Source organism: Microtus pennsylvanicus, chromosome 9, assembly GCF_037038515.1.
Source record: "Microtus pennsylvanicus isolate mMicPen1 chromosome 9, mMicPen1.hap1, whole genome shotgun sequence".
In the NCBI taxonomy this organism is placed as follows: domain Eukaryota; kingdom Metazoa; phylum Chordata; class Mammalia; order Rodentia; family Cricetidae; genus Microtus; species Microtus pennsylvanicus.
In genome coordinates this window covers 46395657-46417001 of record NC_134587.1, presented here as the reverse complement: position 1 = coordinate 46417001, position 21345 = coordinate 46395657, and the positions used below count along the sequence as shown (strand labels likewise).

At 56.8% G+C, this 21345-nt stretch overlaps 1 protein-coding gene across 1 annotated transcript in view; it reads left to right on the top strand.

The window, feature by feature from the left end:
• Positions 1-17585, top strand: part of Fibcd1 (fibrinogen C domain containing 1) — a 33245-nt gene extending 15660 nt beyond the window's left edge. The window contains exons 5-7 of the mRNA XM_075985783.1: positions 9254-9350; positions 13691-13870; positions 14286-17585. Of these exons, the coding sequence (XP_075841898.1) occupies positions 9254-9350; positions 13691-13870; positions 14286-14545 (537 nt within the window). The 3' untranslated portion in view covers positions 14546-17585. The remainder of the gene's footprint in view (positions 1-9253; positions 9351-13690; positions 13871-14285) is intronic.
• The last annotated feature ends 3760 nt before the right edge of the window (positions 17586-21345 follow it).

Here is a 21345-nt window from a genome sequence, read left to right as displayed (position 1 = left end):
GAAGCCGGAGCGGACTGCAAAGTGCTTGTGTGGCCAGTAAACGTTCATATCCATTTGGCTTCCGTCAGAAGCAATCTTCCCCCAGATGCCTGCGGGCACCTGTCAGCATCACCCCCCTGCCACGCAGAATCTCCTGGACGCTCAGTTGTTGTTGGGAAGGGTGCTGGCCTCTCAGGTCATCCATCCTCATTAGGTTCCCCATCAAAACTGCCCAGCTTCGGGCCCCAGCACAGCATGGTCATCCCCAGCAGACTGGATGCTGTGCAGGGCCCCCAAGACCCTGAGTAGATGCCTCGGTCACAGCCTGCCCTCTAGAGACTGGAGTAGAAAGGACAGGCTCAGTCTGAGAGGCTTATTGCCCTTTGAAGACCACTTCCTAGCTGGCTTTGCCCCCTATGTGTCTTCTACACCCAAAGGCCAGCAGGGTAGTCTGGAGATGGCAAGAGGTTTGCCTCTGCTACCCAGCCAGCCTGGCCAGGGAAAACCCAAGCCTCCCGAGGCAAGTCAGTGCAATTAATTGTTACTGAGCAATTAATTGAGCCCCAGCCACAGGGAGCCAGCTGGGAATGAGGTGGAGTAGCTCTCGGCTGGGAGGGCAGATGGACAAGGGAGCTGGCTTGTGTCAAAGCTGAGGGTCACTGGAGAGGCCCTGATCTTAGTCCAGAGACCTGGTGATGGGGCTCAGTGGGAGCCGCAAGTCTTGTTCAGAGTCTAAGACTGTTCAGATTGCTGGCATACTTGATAGATGAGGGTCTGAGTCAGGGGACAGGGGCAGTGGTACCTGTGGGTCCAAGGGGTTGGGCTCTTTCTGGAGAACTCAAGCGAGTTCTCAGTATCACGGGGTTTCCACAGGGAGGGGGTGCCCCTGACAGGCAAGGTGCAGAGAGAATAGGGAAAAACTCTGAAGCATGAGTTCCATGGACCCCGAGTCCTTGCTTCTGGAAGTGGGGTGTCATGTGGGAACAGTGCCATTGGGGCTCTGGGGTTGGAGAGACCTCAGAGCAGGTGGATAGACTATGCTTCAAGGTGACCTTTAGGCTCACGTGACCCCTGACCCAGCCTCTGTGAGCTGCCCCATGGTCACTATGTGGGTAGGTGTAGGACGGAACATCGAGGACACTGCCGAACCTGACACCTGCCCCTACTCCAGAAGACGAGGAAGGGCAGCCATGGTCGATTTTGTGACCCAGATGGGAACCTTCCTCACTGGGCCAGACTAACCTTCGCCATGTCCTCTGGGAGACCTCTGACCACCCTGGCTCATTTCCACACCCCTTCCCTGCGCCTGTCACAGGTTACTACCTCTGTCCTAGGTGGCAGGAATTGTGGTCTCTATGATCACCTGGGCTTGGCACAGCACCTACACTGTCCCCACACTGTAGCATGTCTTAGATGGAGACCTTCCCCTCCCTGGGCAGGGGAGAAGGACATCCTGCCATTGCCAAAGCCTTATCTTTGTGTACTCATGGGTGGGTCCCACATCTCCGGCAAGGACTCAGGGTGTGTGCACACCTCACCCCACCTGACTATTGCACAGGCATGCATGGGCACACACACACTCACACCCCACCTCACCCCACCTGACTGTTGCACAGGCGCACCCACGTGCACGCTCACATACACACCACCCCACCTGACTGTCGCACAGACACACACACTCACACCCCACCTCACCCCACCTGACTGTTGCACAGGCACACCCACGTGCACGCTCACATACACACCACCCCACCTGACTGTCGCACAGACACACACACTCACACCCCACCTCACCCCACCTGACTGTTGCACAGACACACACTCACACCCCACCTCACCCCACCTGACTGTTGCACAGGCACAACCGTGTGCACGCGCACACACACTCAAACCCCACCCCACCTGTCTGATGCACAGGCACACACACACTCCCCATCCCACCCCACCTGGCTTGTGCACGCTGACCCCTCCTGCTCTGCAGCCTGCTCCACCAGGCATTTTCCCACTGAGCGAGTGGGGTCACGGGTTCAGATATGCCTTTAATTGGCTCCATACAAGAGGAAGCCCCCCTTCCCCACATCCTCTTCTCTCCTCCATAGGCTGTGGGGTAGGAGGAATGTCCTGCCCTCCCTGTAGAACTTCAAAGGATCCTGGCAGGCAGGCAGCACAGAGAGAGATGAAAAGCTCCAGGGGACCCTGTGCTGGGGAGGCCAGGCCGCCAGACTAGCAGGGGAGACCAGGGCCAGCCCTCTCCCCTCAGGAGAGCCAGCGACCTGCTGTGGCATCAACGGGCCACAGAAATGTCCCCATGCTGCTGCCCAGAGCCCACCCACTTTCACAGTGACTGGAGAGACTGGTACCCACCCCTTCCTGTTCTCTTGATCTGGCAGAGGAGGCTGCCTCCACCCAGAGCAGGGCAAGTTCCCCAACTCTGGTGTCCATCGGGTAGCGCACGGTGTCCATGGGGAGCCACATGTAAACCGCTCAGCCCAGCACTTGACAAATGGCAGCTCGGAGCAGTGTTTTGCCAGAATTGGCAGGCAGTGGCTGCCAAGCCCGAGAAATGTGGCAGGGTGCCAAGTCCGGGGGTACCATTTCCAGTCACAAACAAGGAGTGGGCCGTTTCCTTCTGGACCCAGCAGCTGCTTTTGGAGGGGCAGCTGTCAGACCTACTGTGTGCCATTAGCCTGGTTTGAGAGCAATGATCAGACCTACTGTGTGCCATCAGTTGGTTTGGGGGCGGTGATCAGACCTACTGTGTGCCATTAGCCTGGTTTGGGGGTGGTGATCAGTCCTACTGTGTGTCATCAGTTGGTTTGGGGGTGGTGATCAGACCTACTGTGTGTCATTAGCCTGATTTGGGGGCGGTGATCAGACCTACTGTGTGCTATTAGCCTGATTTTGTGGTGGTGAATAGACCTACTATGTGCCATCAGCTGGTTTGGGGGCAGCTGTAAGACCTACTGTGTGCCACCAGCTGATTGGGGGCTCTGTAAGACCTACTGTGTGCTATCAGTTGGTTTGGGGCAGTTGTCAGACCTACTTGTGCTATCAGCTCTTGCTGACTTATCTTCAGGAGCAAGGAAAGAGGTCAAGGAGGGGGAAACATGGCTTAGAAAGATTAGGTTTCAGAACTTATCCCAAGTCAGAAAGCCTCAGGAAGCGGGCAGAGCCTTCTGTGGAGGTAGGACACATTTAGGGATTCCTCCAAGTTCTTTGTTCTTGCAAAGTAAGAATTGAGCTTTTCCCTGGCTCCTCCTGCCTCTACTCCCAGAATCACCTACTGGGCAGGTCTGGGAGGCTGGCTGAGGCCCCTGCCTGTCCCCAGCCCTACAGAATAGGAAGATCAAAAGTGCCCCCTCCTGGAGACATTCTAAGGTTTAGGGGACCACCGCTGCCCCAGGATCATGGCCTGTGGGGGAGCACCCTTCCATCCTCTGGTTCTTCAAGCCACCCAGTGTACTTCCCAGCACAGCTACCTCCCTGAGCACCCCGATCCCCACAGAGGGGGTTCCCAAGTGCTTAGAGCATCCTTGAATGGTGCTCAATGCTGTACACTAGCACTGTGTGTTGTTTTGGTTTTGAGACAGGCTCTCATGCAGCCCAGGCTGGCCTTAAAGTTAGTTGCTGTGTAGCCAAGGATGACCTTGAACTTCTGGTCTTCTTGCCTCCAGCTCCCAAGGGTTGGGGTTTCTGGGGCACTTCTCTCCACCCCCAGGTGCTGAGGATGGACCTGGACTTTGTTCACGCATGCTAGGTGAGCGCTCTACCATCTGAGCTGCGTCCCTGGCTCTTGAACAAGCACTATGATTCCTCCTATAAACTTTGGGGCATAGGGCTGTTAGACTCTCCATGTAATAGTCGAGAAAACTGAGGCGCAGGCCCAAGAGGTTGAACGCAGCCGTGCTGTGTCTGCGGGCTCGTGTGTGCCTGTCCCTGGGGACTGCCAGCTCTCTGGATGCTGTACTTCTCCATGTCTGACAGCTCACATCAGGCTCCGTGGCAGCCATGATTCCGGGGGAGAAGCCGGAACTTGGGAAGTGATTGAGGTGAGGCTGTAGTACTGTGGCCCCTGGGTGCTACCCTGGAATGCTCCCTGGAGCTGAGAGATAGCTGGAATCCAGGTGTGCAGGCTGAGTTGCTCATCCACCAGGGCCACAGGACATCTCCACAGGGAGTGCCCTGCTATCTTCAATCTCTGACCACCTCAAACTCCAAAGGTCACCCACATTCCCCATTGGTCTCGCCAACTGCTAGATGGGAGAACCCCCCCGCCCCTTGACTGTGGTATGAGATACCAGGTCCTTGTCCTCGGTACTGTTGCAGGCATGAAGAGGGCCAGGCAGGGTTATTCTGGAGCCTCCACTAGGCCCAGGCTTGTAGAGAGGGAGGCTGAGGAGGCACTGCCATGTTGATGTGGCCCCTCTGGCTCTGCTGAGCCTCTCAGAGCAGTCCACTGCATCGGGTGTAGCTGCTGATTCTGCTTTGAAATCACCCAGCACCGTCTGCAGGACCATGTGGACCACATGCCTCCTTGGCAGAGCCCCTGGGTGGTACTTCCAAGCTGCGCCAGTGGCGGTAGGAGGCCTGGTTTTAAGAATCCGAACCAAGAAAACACGCGCTGTCTGCCTTCCCACTCATGGCACCGGCCCAGGAGGCTCCGGCGTCGGTGAGTGTTTCTCTGTCGCCTTCCAGCCGGAAGCCCAGTGAAGCCCAGGAGCTGGGCCAACACCCAGTGCAGGCCCAGAGCTGATCAATAACTACTTTGCTTCTGGCCTTGGCTTCATCGGCCTCTGTCTACCTGGGAGGCCTGGGGCCGAAGGAGCGGGACACTCCAGGCCCATGGCTGGCATCCTCCCGCCCAGCTGATCCTCGTTTTCTAATTAAAGCCCACATCCTGTCGCTGGTACTAAACTCCAGCTGATTTCCAGAGCTCTAAAGGCACAGCTGCGGTCTGCCCTGGGCCTCAGAGCCTGACGAAGCACTCCCGTGTGCCCGGCACCTGGTATTGTCCAGCTGGCTAGCCTGAGCCACATGGACCTCTGGGGATTTGTCAGAGCGGCAGTGGGTGTCAGCGTGAGTTCGGGGACACTCAGCCACTCGATATTCGACCTGTGGCTTGCATGGCCCTTGGCAGAACCCAGGAACTTGACGGCAGCGGTTCTTAAACTGTGGGCCTGGATCCATTGGCAGGTGGCGAAATCAATTTCCTGGGGTTGCGATCAACGCTGCTTTTTTAAATCGAATAGAGTGGAACAGAAGAGGGCACAGTGGGAACCGGCTCAGCTGACCTATTCCCCCGCAGCCTTGGCGTCCAGTGTAAACTGTGCGTCTGGGGGTGGGGGTGGGAAGTGGACATCTGAGCCCTGACCCGAAGATCTCAAAGTTCCATCTCCAAAGTCATGGCGGAGGGGGCCCCTCAAGAGGCGGGTCACAGTGTATCTCAGCCCAACTGCAGTGCCCAAGTTGGCAAGTGCTAGGGTTTCTTTGTTTATGTGCACGCATGTTCATGTGTGTGCAAGCACACGTGGAGGCTAGAGAACAATGTTTGATGCTCTGTGCTCTTTTTTTTTTTTCGAGACAGGGTTTCTCTGTGGTTTTGGAGCCTGTCCTGGAACTAGCTCTTGTAGACCAGGCTGGTCTCGAACTCACAGAGATCCGCCTGCCTCTGCCTCCCAAGTGCTGGGATTAAAGGCATGCGCCACCACCGCCCGGCTCCATGCCCAGTTTTTAATTTGAGACCTTGTCATCAAGCTTGCCAAGTAGGGAAGATGAGCCATTCAGCCCCAGGGATCCACTCTCTCTCCTCCCCAGCCAGTGCCCTCACACTTGCCTTGGCTTTGTGTATATATGTGCACATACAAGTGCATAGTGTGTTCACATGGATTTGTGGGTGTGCATGCCAATGCTTGTGATGCTGAGACCCTCGGGGACACTGAATGTCTCCCTCTGTTGCCTCCCATGTTATTGCTTCAAGACAGGGCCTCTCACTGATCCAGAAACTTGTTTCTCTGAGGCTGGCTGACCATTAAGCTCCTGGGATCCCATCTCTGTCCTCCAGTGCATCCACTAAAGGCGCATAGAGCCATACGTAGTTTCCTACATGGGTGCTAGGGATTTGAACTCACACCCTATGCTTACAAGGCCAGCAACTCTAAACTGATCTATCTCCCCAGGTCAACCCTGGTTTCTTCAGGGTCAAATTTAACAATCTAATGAGAATGTTGGCCTTTTTATTTATTTTTTATTTTTGAGACAGGGTTTCGCTGTAGCTATCGATGCTGTCCTGCACCTAGCTCTTTATAGACCAGGCTGGCCTCAAACTCACAGAGATCCACCAGACTCTGCCTCGCGAGTGCTGGGATTAAAGGCATGTTCCACTACCACCCGGCTAATGCTGGCTGTTCTTAATTTTGGTGCCCCTTTGCTGGGTAGAAAATTAGCAAGTGGCCTTGGTGGGCCCAGGGTGTGTGTGTCTGCCTCAGGTGACCGTTCAGGTGGAGTCCACGGTGCAGTGGGGACAGTGTGGTGGCCGACAGCTGAGACATTGGTAGGACAGTGGCTCAGGACGTGAGCTGCTACCTAGCCACTATCCCCGCTTCCGCCTTCCATAACATACAGAACACAGAGGAAAACACAGACCCTGTCTGTGCTGGAGGAGGAATCTGGCGAACAGCAGGTGCCATGGAGGGAAGTGATGGTCTCAGCACCATCTGGTCTGATGGCCTGGACGCTCCTTTCTGTGCCCTTTAGGGTTAGGAAAAGGCAGGATCAGGAACTTGGGACTGTTGTCCTTGCAGAGTATCTGAAGAGGAGGCTGGGACCGGCCCCCAGCTCTGAGCTCCTTGGGGATGGGGTGCGGAACTGGGAGGCTCCATCCAGAAACCTCAGTGGTTCCCCTGCCTTTCAGGAGGGGCTCAGCTGGCCTCACTGCAACCTGCAGCCTGAGCTGGGCCCAGCTGCCTGTGGGAGGTGCTCTTTCCTCTCTGGCCTTCCTCTCTGACATCCCTCTCCACACCAGGCTTCCCTGTTTGGTCTCCACTAGGGTTTCCTTCCCTGGTGTGTCAGGGGGAACTGGAAGTCTGGCACCCCACTTCTCATTTCACTCTAGGCAAGGTGTCCTTTGTGGAGGTCCTGGGATGCTGTGAACTACGGGGCAGGCCAGTGTGAGGGCCAGGACTCTGCCCTGCAGGAGCTGCATGTTTCTGTGCAGACCTATTCTTCCTCTGCTCTGTGTCCTGCGTGTGGTGGTCGAGAGTACCCTGCACACCAGCCTGTCTGCGTTTTCCTACTCCAAGGTCCCTAAGGGCAGAGTCTGGACTCTGTGCTGTGGACTTTGTTTCCCCAGAGTCTGACTGGGACTGGACGTGTAGCAGCAAGCACACACAGGAGGGCTGGGGAGGAGATGTGCGGGGCTGGCACTGGGCAGAGAGATCAGGGTAGGACAGAGAGGGCAGCAAAGCGGACCGTGGCCAGGTCTACCCGGCTCATGTTTGCCCAGCCAGCTGTGACGGCACACCTACTGTGCCTCTACCCACACCCGTGGGTCCTCACAGCCCATGCATGGTCTTTCACGGATGACAAAACAGGTTTAGAGAGGCAGAGGATTTGCTATCAGAGGCTGTGCAGCAGCCACGTTCTGGTGTCTAGACCCTCAACTCCTTCATTTGACTGGACTGAGTCCCCGGGGTGGGGGCCTTAGGGCCTCCAGTAGGAGGTGAGCCTGCCAGGGGCTTCCAGCCTGCGGCTCCCGCTGATCTCCTCCTCCTCCAACAGAAGCAGGTTCAGTCCGCCTGCCGCCTTCGCCTTCCAGAGGGCCTAAGCTTCTGCCAGGATTAAGCCTTTCAAAGGGCGCGTGCTCAGGGTCCCAATGTGCGGGCCGTCAATACGGCTCTCCACACGGCTCAGATCTCCCCAGCCTTATCGAACTTCCTTCCATCCAGCGGGTCCCTCCTGAGGACTTCAAATTTCAGGACCAGGTCGGGGCAGTAGGAAAAAAGTGTCATCTTTCCCCCAGCCCGTGACGTCAGAGCTGCCCAACTGCCTGTGACTGACGTGTCCCTGGGGACCCGGTGCATCTCGCGAGCAGACGCCGCTGCTCCGCCCGGGCACCCGGGCTGTTCCGAGCTGCCGGAACCGGGCTGCTTAGTAATGAAAGTAGCAGCCAGAGCTCTGACATCAGACGCAGACACAGATGGAGGCAAGTGGGCGCTGCCTCTGCAAATGAGCAGGAAAAGGCTTGTTAAACAGAAAGGCGGCGTGGGCCCGGCGGCCCCGGAACGGGACTGTCAGCGATCGTGTAAATACTCGTCAGCTCGGCCGGGACCAGCACCGTCCTTATTTCAAGGCAATTTAACCAATGGGACTCCACACTCCCAAATGGAGAATGTTATTAAAAAGAACAGAGGCGGCTCTGGCGGCTCAGCGGCTGGTTGGTACCCGAGTCACACCCGAAGCCTGTTTTGGGCTTCTGGGCCTCCTTTGAGTAGTGGCTTGGTGATTTGGTCTCTACACAGGAGTGTGAGAGGTGGGAATCTGGGGGCCAAGTATAAGGTGAAGGGTTGCTTAAAAACTTGAGAATGGACTGATTCTGGTAGTGTGTGCCTAGCATTTGAGAGGCTGAGGCAGGAGGATTGCTATGGGCTGCACAGTGAGTTCCAGGGTAGATGAATACAAAGTGAGACCCTGTCTCAAAAAATAAAACAGACACCACCACCTATAAAAACCGCAACCAAGCATACCCCCCCTCCCGTCTAACTTTCTTTGTCTCTTTTAGTTGAGACAGCATTTCGTGAAGCCCAAGTTGACCTTGCATTTTTAGCATAGCCACAGACGACTTTGAACTTCTGCTCTTCCTGCCTCTGCCTGCTACGGCTGTGCCACCATGCCTGGCATAGGCAGAGACAAACCCCAGAGCTCATGCGAACATTTTGCCAGCTGAGCCACAGCCCGAGCCCCTGCCCTCAATCCCACGGCAGAAGGGGGCTGGGCCTGGGAGCTGAGGCGCCCCACCCGCCTGCCCTGCCATGGTGACCCCTTGCAGGGACATTCCAGGGAGCTGTGGTGGGCCATTCAGTCCTGCCTCTGGCTAATACAAGCTCCTGAGATTTTGATCTGCTCCACGTCCCAGAGCCAGGAGCTGTTGAGGGAAGTGGAAGGCCTGGTCCCCACCCACACGCTCTACCTGTGGGCAGCCTGTGGGAAAGGGCGGGAACCTAGGGGCCGTGGGTCCTGAGGCGGTGGCTCCTGTGCTTACCTCCCCTTCCCCTTGCAGGTGTTTCAGCGCCGGGAGGATGGCTCTGTGAATTTCTTCCGAGGCTGGGAAGCCTACCGGGAGGGCTTTGGCAAGCTCACGGGGGAGCACTGGCTGGGTAAGTGTCCCCACGCTGGGCACATTCCATGCTCTGCCTGCTCCTTGCCTTTCTGTAAATGGATCCCATCCCAGTCTCGGGAGGTTCAAGAGATCAAAACCATGAGAACAGAGCCAGCTAACTGAAGAATATTATACAAGTGGGTCCTGCAGACAGGAGCTGTTAAATATGACGGGGACAGTTGGGTGGAGTGGCCCTAACACCCAGGAGGCAGGAGGACCCCAATTCCAGGCCTGTGCTGGCCTTAACCTTCAAGACAAGCGAGAAAAATAAAAATAACACCTACACAAGATGACTCATGTTCGTAACCCCAGCACTAGAGAGGCTGAGGCAGGAGGATTGCTACAAGTTTAAGTCCAACCTGGTGTGCATAGGATTTTCAGGCTAAATGGTGCAACATATTAAGACCCTGTCTCAAAAACAATAGTAATAAAAAAAACTAATAGGCCAGGGAGATAAGGCAGCAGATAAATTACTTGGCCCCAAGCCCGAGAACTGTCGTCCAGTCCCCAGGACGTTCCTGTGGAAGAAGAGGGCTGGTTTCCACAAATCGTCCTTTGATCTCCAAGTGCACGCTGAAGTGCAAACTAAACACGTGGGAATCAGAAATGGGGAAGACAGAAGAGGCAGACAGATGGAGGATGCCTAGGCTCCCTAGTCCCCCGCCCAGGTGGGGAGCGGCAGTTCCAGAGACCCTTTGTTTGAAGCAAGAAGCCTTGACCTCTCTGGAGACTATCTAGTGGCTCCCTCAGCCCTTGGTGCGTGCAGGGGCCCCATCTTGGGTGTTAGGAGGGCTGGGGCTAACCAAGGCATTGCCCTGCCCTCAGAGTCAGCAGTAGTCATGTTGGGGATGCTGAGTGTGCCACCCCCAGCAAGTGGCCAATCCACTCAGCACTTTCAACTCCATACACCCCCTGAGGGGCCGAGATTCTGGGCGGAGGTTTCCCCACGGGAAAGGCAGGACCCATGGCAGGGTGGAGGAACACGGGTGCCCATAAGTCAGTAGCATACTGACCCACAGCATCGGTTAAGTCTGTGTTCCTTGACCAGGTCTCTAGAAGGGCAGGACCTGCCCCATCCTGGTGACAGATGGGGACTCTCTGTGAGAAGAGGGCACACACCATTTAGATCATGGTCGGAGTTTACTGAGAGCTCATGCCACACATGGGTCTCTGGGGCCTCACACCAGCTAGGAGAGCGGTTCTCTTCCCATCATCCCCTTCTACAGACGATGAACCTGAGGTTCAAGAGGTGGGGCCACAGTCCCACTGGATAAGCTGGGTATGAGGAGCCCAGGCAGGCTCCAGGGGAAGTGTGGCATGCTCTGATGATATTTTAGAAGGGACTGTGAACACGGTCGGGTAGGAAAGTCCTCCTCACCCACCCCAAGGAAAGGAAAAAGCGGTGGCAGCCAGTTAGAGGCCTTGTTCCCGCTTCCCGCCCATAAGCTTGGATCAGGGTTGGCGCCTCACTGCTCACTGGCATCTTAATTGAAATCTATCAGCAGCTGCAGAAGGTGGGGGAGGAAGCATTTAAGCAAGGCTTTGATTAGCTCTGCAGACGAAGCGCCCTGACAAGAATGTCAACTGGGAGGGCTCCAGCCTCCCCGTGGCCTCACCTCTGCTTCTCTGCCCCTTGGTCACCTTCTCACTGGGGGCTTGCCCTGTTCCTATTGACTTACGGATGCTCTTTATATACCGTGGCTATGGATACACACCACACATTCGCTCCCATTAATTTACCTCTTAGCTTTTTCCCCACTATTGTTTATTTCCTGAAGTTTTAATTTTTGTGTGTGTATGTGGAGTGGGTGTATGAATGCAGGTAGATGTGTATGTTTGTATGAGTGTGTATGTATGTGTGCACGCGTGTGCGCGTGTGAGATGAACCTCAGGTGTCATACCTCATGCACTACTTACCATGTTTTTAAATCTCATTTCTTTGTTCTGTTTTGTATTTTAATTTAATTTTGTTTGTTGCGATTTATTGTGTGTGTATATGTGTACACTCACATGTGGGTGCCACGGTGCGTGTGGAGGTTGGGTGATAACTTATGGGAGTCAGCTCTCCACTGTGTCAAGGGATTGAACTCGGTTGCCATGCTTGGCAGCCAGCACCTCTACCCACGGAGGCATCTAGTCAGCCCCTTTGTGTGTGTGTGTGTGTGTGTGTGTGTGTATGTGTTGTGTGTGTGTGTGTTGTGTCTTAGATTCAGCTCTTTGAGCCTTGGGGTGACCGTGTGTTACTGGTATTGGGTCCTCTGTCACTCTGGGGGACAACTGGGCTGCCTCAGCTCCCAATTCATTTGCGTTACTGTGTGCACAGGGAGTCAGAGACATGGCAGGCAGAAATCCCAGGTCATGGAGAGCTGGAGCTTCCTGAAGTAAGACAGGAGGCTGAGGAAGGGAGGGAGAGAGCACTGAGAGACGAATCTCAGAGGCCCTGCCCACTGCTAGCAGCTCGCCCAGCAGCCCCAGCAGGCACTAGTGAGCTGTGTCCAGAGTCCAGTACTGTTAACCCCAGCTGACTGCAGGTCTCTAAGCCCTGGTGACCATGTAGTGATGGGAAAGGACATCTCTCAGCACCCCTTGGGAAATGCAATCTCTCCTGGCTGGGCCTGAAGAAAAGAGTCTGGGCCCTTCTGCCTGGGTTCAGATCCCAGCTCTGCTGCTCACCAGCTGTGTGATCTGGCTGGGGGACTCCACCTCTCCGAGCCTTCCTTCTCTGTCCAGTACAATAGGGAATCATTGTGCCTGCCTTGCCGCGTCCTTCCCCGCACCAGCTGGTTCTGGGCAGCGTGCAGTGGGCTCAGTCACTGGCCGTGCGGAGGTTCTGTAATTAAGCCTGTTCTGATGGTGCCTGATTGATCACTATGCAGGAGGTTCTTACAATGGTGCCAGCTTCCGGGTGGGGACTGTTGTCACTGCCCCCTGCTGCCTGCGCATCTATCCATCAGCCCCTCTTGCACACAACAGGTGTGCAAGCCGTGCCCAGAGAGAGAGAGAGTGGCTTGCCTGGACGCCACCGGCTCTGGGATAGCAGCTCAGGCAGGGAGGCAGGATGTGGTGGGATTGCCTGCTCTTGCAGCTCCCAAGCCTTGCATCCTGCAGGTCTCTGGGCTGAACAGAGTCAGCAGCTCTGAGCGGGGTAAAGAGGGAACAGGGACCCTGTGATGGGCTATAGGTTGCCTGGCAAGGAGACAAGGCTGAGCCGAGAAGGGTTCACAAAACTGCGCACACAGTAACCCAAATACTGGCCCATGGGGAGGGGCTGATGGATCGTCTTAGGCACCGCGAACCTGTGAGGTTTAATTAAATGCCCCCCTAATCAAGAGCTGATCGGGAAGGCAGGGAAGTGCCCTGTTTGTGGGAGACCCTGGGATGACCCAAGGGCCAGCGGGCAGGGAAATGGGAGGGAGAACTAGAGGCAGGGAGGAAGGGGTGGGGCTGTGCAGAACCAGGACCTGGGGAGAGCAGAGCAAGCGGGCGCTGCCTTCGCTCTGTGAACTGAGAAATATCTATTGAGCGCGGGCCACACCAGGTCCCACTGTGCCTACCGGGGTTGCAGCAACCGATGACTGCAGAGTTGTGTTTAGGGAACTAAACTGGCAGGGAAATTCACAAGGAACCAGCTAGAACCAGAATGATGAATGGGAGAAGAGGGTGCCTGGGTCAGTACGGTAGGCCAACCACCTTCCTATGGCTGCACGGGATGGTGACAGGGTCATGAGGGACGGTAGAGAAACAGCACGTGCAAAGGCGCAGAGGCCAGGTTCGGGTGAGGGTGCCACCACCCTGTCTGAGCTTCAAATTCTGACCAGCTCTCTACCTGTTGTCACCTCTACAACTGGGGGACAGTGGAGATGGCTCGGTCAGTAAAGAGGACCTGAATTTGGATCCCCAAACCCATGTAAAACTAGGTGCAGTGGCATGTACCTGTAATCCTCGCTCTGAGGAGGCAGAGACGGGCAGGGGGCCCTGGAGCTCTCTGTCCAGGCAGCCAAGCTGCGTCTGTGAGCTCCAGCTCCAGTGAGAGACCCTGTCTGGAACAGAAGGTGGAGCGGGACAGAGGACACCTGGCATTGACATACGTGTGCGAGATGCCAACACACACTGCATCGGAGAGTGCATCCTGCCATAAAGTGAACACAGAAAACCAGGCGTGACAACTAAGTCTCCTGCTTCTGCCAAAATCACGCCTGTAGGGAAAAGGGAGCGGCCCAGAGCGCAGAGCGCACTTGGCAGCTGTCCTGATCATAGGCGCCCAGCTCCGTTTGCGTGGGAGGGGCATCCCCTGCATCCCTTGACTTGCTCCATCTTTCTCCCCCTCCCCCTCCTCAGGGCTCAAGCGGATCCATGCCCTGACCACACAAGCAGCCTATGAGCTTCATGTGGACCTAGAAGACTTTGACAATGGCACTGCCTATGCCCACTATGGGAGCTTTGGCGTGGGCTTGTTCTCTGTGGACCCTGAGGAGGATGGGTACCCACTCACGGTGGCCGACTACTCGGGCACTGCAGGTGAGGCTCACAGTGCAGCGGGGAGAGGTGGCCTGCTGGGCTTTTGCCCTCTGGGGTGGGGATCTAGACCGCAAGTCCTATCGGGACTTCACCCCGCAGCCCTATGGAGCCTGGGTTAGTTTCCACATTTCCACATTTCACAGAGCAATGAGCTGAGTCCGGAGCTGGAGCCAGGGTATTCCTGGGGTTGGATTCTGTGGGGCCATTAGGTTGTAGATAAGACCCCTGGGCTGGCTTTCCTCAGAAGGAATGGAGCGTCAGAGAGCTGGGGGAGGGTAGAGGGAGCCTGGACACGGGGACGGCCGGAAGGCATGCATGTGGCAGGGGAGCTGCCTGGGTACACACGCGCACCCAAGCTCACACGGCAGGTGGACGGTGCTCTGGGGCCTCTGTCACCTCTGTGGGTACCATGCAGGTGACTCCCTTCTCAAGCACAGCGGCATGAGGTTCACCACCAAGGACCGGGACAGCGACCACTCGGAGAACAACTGTGCCGCTTTCTACCGAGGGGCCTGGTGGTACCGCAACTGCCACACATCCAACCTCAACGGCCAGTACCTGCGTGGTGCTCACGCCTCCTACGCCGACGGTGTCGAGTGGTCCTCCTGGACTGGTTGGCAGTATTCGCTCAAGTTCTCAGAGATGAAGATCCGGCCGGTCAGAGAGGAACGCTAGGCTGGCAGCCTGCCCAGCCCTGGTGTCCTCTGGTTATGTCCGGTCCCCGCACATCTCACCCCATGCCCGCTCCATGCCCGCCATTGCAAGAGCATTCTCTGCCCTCCTGTGCATGGCCGACCTGCTCTTCATTAGGGATGCCTTAGGGCCAGCCCTGACACCCCAGAGCCAGGGGCACTCCTTCGCAACCAGGCCTCTATTTATCAGCTAACATGATCTCCCTTCTATCAGTGGGACTGGCACTTGGCAACCCCAAATTCCACCTGCCCAACTTTGGCCCTCGTGCTGTGCCTGCTGCCTCCTGGCAGGGCAGCACCCCCTCTCCCCTCACTTTTCTTGGCTTCGTAAGAACATCAAGAGCAGGGGTCAAACAGCATTCCAGACCTTTTGATGCCTGCCCTAGCCCCACTCCCTCTGGGCCTGGAGACCCCACCTCTTATCAGACACCCTGAATAGCTGGGGCTGAACATTGCTTGGTTTTGTCTTGTGGACAATTGGCCTTGGGCATAGTTGTCTACAAAGTTCAAGTCCTAAGACCGAGGCCAGCCCTATAGGCCACCCTTCCCTGGGCCTCTGCAGACCTGAGAGGTTTCTATCCTGGCTGCTTTCAAAGCTCATCTGCTTTTTCCCACTGAGACAAGGTCTGTCTGGCCCCCTGCATGACAGCCATGGCTTCTGTCCCACTTTGCCTGCCTCTGGGGCAAGGGCGGGACTGACCCAAGCCAATGAGAGCCTCTTGGGGTGGGGCTATGCTAGACTCTTATGCTCTGCTAACTTCCCTGGACTGCCTCTAGTATCCTCCCAGAAGCCCAAAAGTGGAAGCGAGCAAACCCGGGGACTCAACAGGGCCTAAGGCTGCCATCTCTGCAGAGAGGCTGCCCCCTGCTGGTGATGATGGGTACTGCCATCAGGGCCTAATGGGGCAGGAGACTTGAGGCAACAAGCAGGTTGAACACCTGGACCTGCACCCCACTACTGCCCCCTACAGGTGATCTCCCAGGAAGGCAGGCTGCAGCCCCAGCCCTGCTTGGCAGCTGAGTAGCTTCCACCTTCTGTGGGAAGCTTTGAAAAGGCTGGAAGGTAGGATGGCAATGGTGACCCTCCTCTGGCAGGAGAATGGGACACCGGCAGGCAGGCAGGCAGGCAGGCAGGGACCCATGCCCTTCCCTTCCACCAGACTTGGAGCAAAGCCTGAATCCCACTGCTCAGTCCCTCATGTTGGGCCTTGGGTCTTCTGTGAGGGTCAAAGCCATCTTAGGTACTGGACAAGGACAGTTATTGCTTACTTGGTCCCCAGCTGGTGACAAGAAACGTGGGTCCGGCCCAGAGTTAGCCAGAGTTCTGACAGGACAAGGGACACACAGGGAAGTCCCTTCTCGTTCCCTCTCTGTCCCGGCATCGAGTCTCATCGCAGAGGTGGGGCCTGGCAGACACTACCCACCACCGAGCCGGTGCTGATGCTGCTGCCAGCGCCGCTGTCATCGCTGCTCAGAAGTGCTGAGCACTTTCTGATGTGTCATCAAACAAACTCCCGCGAGTGTGATGTTAACGGACTCACAGATGTGAGCATGCGAAGGAGGCATGGGCTCCGGGCCAGGGCTGGGCTGCAGAACACAGGAGCTGAAGTCCATCCCGATGGGGGCAGCTGGTGACATGCATCCCTGTCTGGTCACACTGGAGACAGTAGCCCTTCAGAGCCCGACCACTGCCCCGGGGATACCAAGCTCTCCCCCAGGCCAGGCGGGTACTTGAGGGGGTGTGGCTTTGCCAAATTGTCTAAGTGGGCCCAAAGCCCCTCAGAGTGGGAGAGGCCAGGCCAACAGGCCTGCCTTCACCTTCCTGGTGTACACCCTCCAAAGGCAGATGAAATCGCTGTCCCACACACTGGGCCACAGCCTCCATCCCTGGTTTGAGTTCACCGGTCTGATGTCTGTGCAAGATGGCTGTCACCCGTGATCAGAGTGCCCACAGGAAGCAGGAATGCTGGGAAAACTTTTGGGGGACAAGTGAAGTCCACCACTGACACACTAGATAATGGTTTGATAATTGGTTTGACAATGGAATTGTCAAATTGATCCGAGTGAGTCCCATGATGTCATTTGGCCAAGCCACACTGCTTTCCTTCTGGGGCAGGGTCTTGGCAACATGGCTGTCTCAACTGCAAACCATCAAAACTTTTTTCCGAGCCTAAGCTGACTCCGTGGATTCCACTGAAGGCCTCAAACCGGCTACACCCGTGTCATGCCAATGACACTTAGCCAGCACGAGTGGACAGCGCCTTGTCCCCCCCCCCCAAGCCTGGGCTGGTAGAAGATCAGGTTAGAGCCGTGTGCCTCTCCTGTGACATCAGTGGCTCATGTGAGTGGGGACTAGTGTTTGCCCATCGCTTCCCTGTCCCCTCATCCTTGTCACCTCTTGGTTTTGCACGGGAGTCTGGCCATGGTCACCACAGGTCCTGTCCCCAAGGAGCACTCCTGGGACAGAATAGGGCCTTAGATGACCAGAAAGTCTGTGAGCAACAGTGTGACCTTCCAGCTCCAATCAAGATGGCTGGCCCTGAGGCAGGAGATGTGGACAAGGGGCAAGAGCAATGACCACGGCTGGCCTAATCCTGTGCTATGATTTGAGGAGCAACATGCTGGCAGAAGACTCGCGGAGCCCAGAACTGTGCTAAACAACACGGAACCAATGGTCTGGGGACCTCCGAGAGCCTCCGTTTCTTCATCTGCCTTCGGGGAAGGCTCTCCGACCCTGTGGTGGCCCCACCACTGCAGGGATCCATCAGTCCAGAGGCCTGGGGTCAGGCTGCTGTGGAACCGGGGTGGGGGAGGGGTCCAACCTGAGTCTAGCTGTGATGAGCAGGGCAGGTGTTCACGTCGGTGGACGCAGTGGGGCCCTGGGGCTGGGGTGGAGCTCTGAGGGTCAGAGCAACACTCCATGGGCAAATGGAGCGGGGCGATGCTACTTGGGGTGGTGTGCACTTGGCGTCTTGTGTGTCCCTGTCTGCAATAAAGTCTTGTGGTGAGCCAGCTCCAGTGTTCACCTCTAGTCCTGTCCCACTCAGTGGCGCAGCAGAGCCAGGCAGACACTCAGTGTTCTCGGGCCACTCTGTTTGGCTTACCAGGTGTGTGTGTGCTCTCGGTGGCTAGGCAGAGACAGCCAAGCCTGGGGTGCAGGCGAGGGTACCCAGCAGGGCTGTCTGAGAGTCTGGGTCCCTGGTGTTGCTGTGGTGGTGAATGGCCCCTACAGGGGATGGGTCCGGGGCTCTGAGGAGCTGGCCCTCCGAGAAACTAATTATTGCTCAGCTCGACTCGAGGCTTCAACTTGAGGCCCACCCAGGTTATTTCATGAAAGGCAGTGCTGAGTGCCAATGCTGGAGGAGCTGCTTGGTGAAGGAAGACACCAGCAGGGGACAGTCGGACATCCTTACTCCTGCACTGTGGGGGCGTCCTGAGTCCAGGTCCACCAGACCCTCATCGTCCTGTCCACTCGGCGCTCACTCCAGGTCACGGGGCTGGAGGACAGAGATGGGGTTGCCTGAGGAAAGGACACAGAAACCCATGGTGGTTGTCTCCGTGTGGAGACACAGCACCCAGGTGGGGGCCTTGCCCTTCTAGCCTGCTCCCTGACACTGTTAGGCCACGGTCGTGACGTTTCCCTCAGCTGGACCACTCTGGCTGTGGCTCCAAGAACCATCTGGATAGGTCTTACTAACCCAGCCACGGAACTTTCTAGAGCTATCTAGGAGCTTGGGGACACCCCTCCGACAGGACACAGTACTGAGGGGAGAGAGCTCCCCAAGGCTCTGTGGGGAGTCAGGGGGCCTGTGTGGTGGTGAACGCCTGTGGGGAGGGCATCCTGCTGGTCATGTCATCCTCAGGACTTAGTGGGTCCACATGACCTTCATGACATGAGGACTGCAGTGACATCATCAATCTCAGAGGGTCACAGCTGCCTGAGATGGCAGCTGGATGGACTTTCAGGCTGGGTCCTGTTCTGGGAGGGAATTGTGTAGCTAAGTTCAGATGAAGCCAAGGGCCTGGGGCTGGCTCAGTACCCGCAGGGCACAGACTGGCTGTGGTGAATGTGCCCTCTCAATCCAGTCCCAGCCCTCACTCCATGTGCAAGGACAGGTCAGGGTGTAAGCGATCTCAGATAGGCAGGATCGGAGCTCTGTGCCCTTAGGACCGTCACCCAGGGAGCCCTCAGGGCCATCACCCAGGGAGCCTTAGAACTTTTTGGAAAACTGCTTCCTGTTCTACTTAGCCTCTGACCTTGGTGAGGCCTGTGCTGCCCGAGGGCACCGCAGGCACCCTCAGCTCCAGCCTCCACACTGCCCTGGATTTCGGCTGCTGGCAGAGTCCATGATGGCAGACTGCGGCTGAAGAAACTGGGCCTCCAGTTATCAGAGACCAATGTTGGCAGGAGCCCAGAAGTGGGCCTAGAAAGTGCCCCGGTAGTCTGGCCAGCCCTCCCAGCCAAGACTTCGACTAAATCAAACTTCTGAGCTGGCTTCCCGGCCTCAGAGGCACAGCATGACATGGGGGAACCCAGTCTGAGCTGAGGAACAGGTTGGCCACCAGGGGTCCTGTCTGGAAATGGTTCATCCTACCACAGCTGCTGAAGCCTCATCTGACATTAGTCACCAGAAGAACTGGGCTGAGTAGTGCCCTGGAATGGGCAGTGGCCAGACACAGTGGGCGGTTTCCAGAGGGTGTCTCTGGTAAAAGGAATGGGCCATGGAAGGGCAGTGACACAGCCTCCCTAGACACACACTGCGGTGAGGCCAGGCCGGTAAGAACAGCGCCCAGTCATGGAGTCTGCAGAAGAGAAGCCATGGTGTGTGGTGAGGAGTGGTGGTGAGAGGCACCATGACCTCATCACCCGCCATATGCCTTTGCCAAGGTCCACACCTAGCTACCACTATGCCCTGCCTCCCGGCCACCGTGACAGCTACTAGGGAGGTGGGTATTACCACACTCAGTTGGGGTTCAGAAGGGCAGGCCCCGTGGCTTTATGTCAGGATGCACAGCCAAGTCTGGGGTATGTACAGACATCAGGGACAGCCCAGCCACGGGGCTGAGTGGTGAGAGATGCGTGCACCGTCGGTGTGGACGGACATCAGGGACAGCCCAGCCACGGGGCAGAATGGTGAGAGAAGCGCGCACCATCCGTGTGGGACGGACTGGGAGTAGTGCTAGGGCTGAAGCCGGAGAGGGGCTGCTTGGTTCTGGGTTCTGTCCCCTGCCCCCTCTGAAGAAAGAATTCCTGTCCAGTTTCACCTCTCCTAAAGCTCTACCTCACCTTCCTACAGAAGGGACTGGGTATCTGTGACCCTCCCAGCACCCCAGCAGTGAAAAAGGTCGCCCTTTCTGCAGGGAGACCACAAGGTCAGCACCACAGGATTCTCGAGGGTGGGCACTGATGTCTCCACCCAGGTCTGCAGGGTCTGTACTCACAGCTCACGGGCCATGATGTCCTCACCAAAGGGCAGTGCCTGCCACTTTCGTCGGACCACATCCTGTCTGCATTGTGTCTTTGTCCTGTGGCCCACATTGCCCCCGCCTTCACCACCAGCAACCCCAAAGGAATCCTAGGGCCAGGAATGTACAGCAATCAGGCAGGCTGGGGCCCATGACACCAGGGATCTGCATAAAGCGGGGAAACCCCAGGGCCATGCCTGCTGGACCAGGACCCAAGTAGCTCTGCCTGGCACTGGGGCCAGGGATCCACCTGTTCTCCTGAGAGCAGCCCGCAGCACAGTGAGTACAGCAGGGGACCCGAGGGTGGGCGCTCCAGGTGACCTGGGTGCAGGCAGGCATGGCACCTGGAGCCACACGGGGGGGGGGGCGGATCGTGGAGACCCACAGCTTCCCCATAGCTTCATCCTGTGCGCAAGTCCCACCTGTACAGGTCAGCACTAGCTGCCAGCAAGGAAGCGTTTGTCTCTGAGGACAAAGACAATTCCTTGGTCCTCACGCATGCTATAGGGAAAAGGGAATGAGACATGCCTGTCCCCTGTGGGGGACGCTGTCCAGCTGTCCACTGGGGCCTGAGGAAGCCCCTTTAGCAGCAGCAGACTGGAGGCTACTCCAGCCCCTGGGGACCAGGGGTTTAGCAAGCCAGATTTGGTTAGGAAGCCAGGCTGCTTTTTGTTGTTGTTTTTGAAGCTTTCTGACTGAGCTCACATCTTTGAAATGTTTTCAAGGGAGCTGTTTCTAGAAAGAACGCTCTCCCCCTTCTATTCCAGCTTCAGGGGGCTCCTCAGAGGACGAGCCAGCCCAGTCTGGCTCACCCACGGTCACTGCAAGACAGACTTCTTCTATGAGGAAGTTCCCAGCAAGGCAGAGGTGTGGGGGCACCCAGTGACAGTGGGACAGTCATGGGGATACAGAGTGATGAGGATCCTTCAACTCAGCTCCCTCCCTTAGAAGGCTGTAGGATCCAGCAAACCCTGTGCCTCTGAGTCCTAGGAATTGGGGGTGGCATTCTGGGTGGTGGGGTGGATGGCTGTGTGCAGGAAGCAATCATTTCCCTGAGGCCAATTGAGTCCCGAGCCCCCACTCCAGCTGTGTGGTGGGGTGCAGTTTGCTAGACAGAGAAGCAAACTTATCTTGAAGATAAGCCCATTCATGTGGGTAATCCTTAGCCCTAAGCCTGTCCTGTCCAGTGAGCTTAGTAGGTGCTGGCTGTCCCCATCCCTGTCACTGGCTCCTCCCCAGTTACACAAGGACCACCAGGCCCATTTCCCTGTCCTGAGTTACGGAGACAGTGGGCTCTCCCAGCAGACCAACTAGACC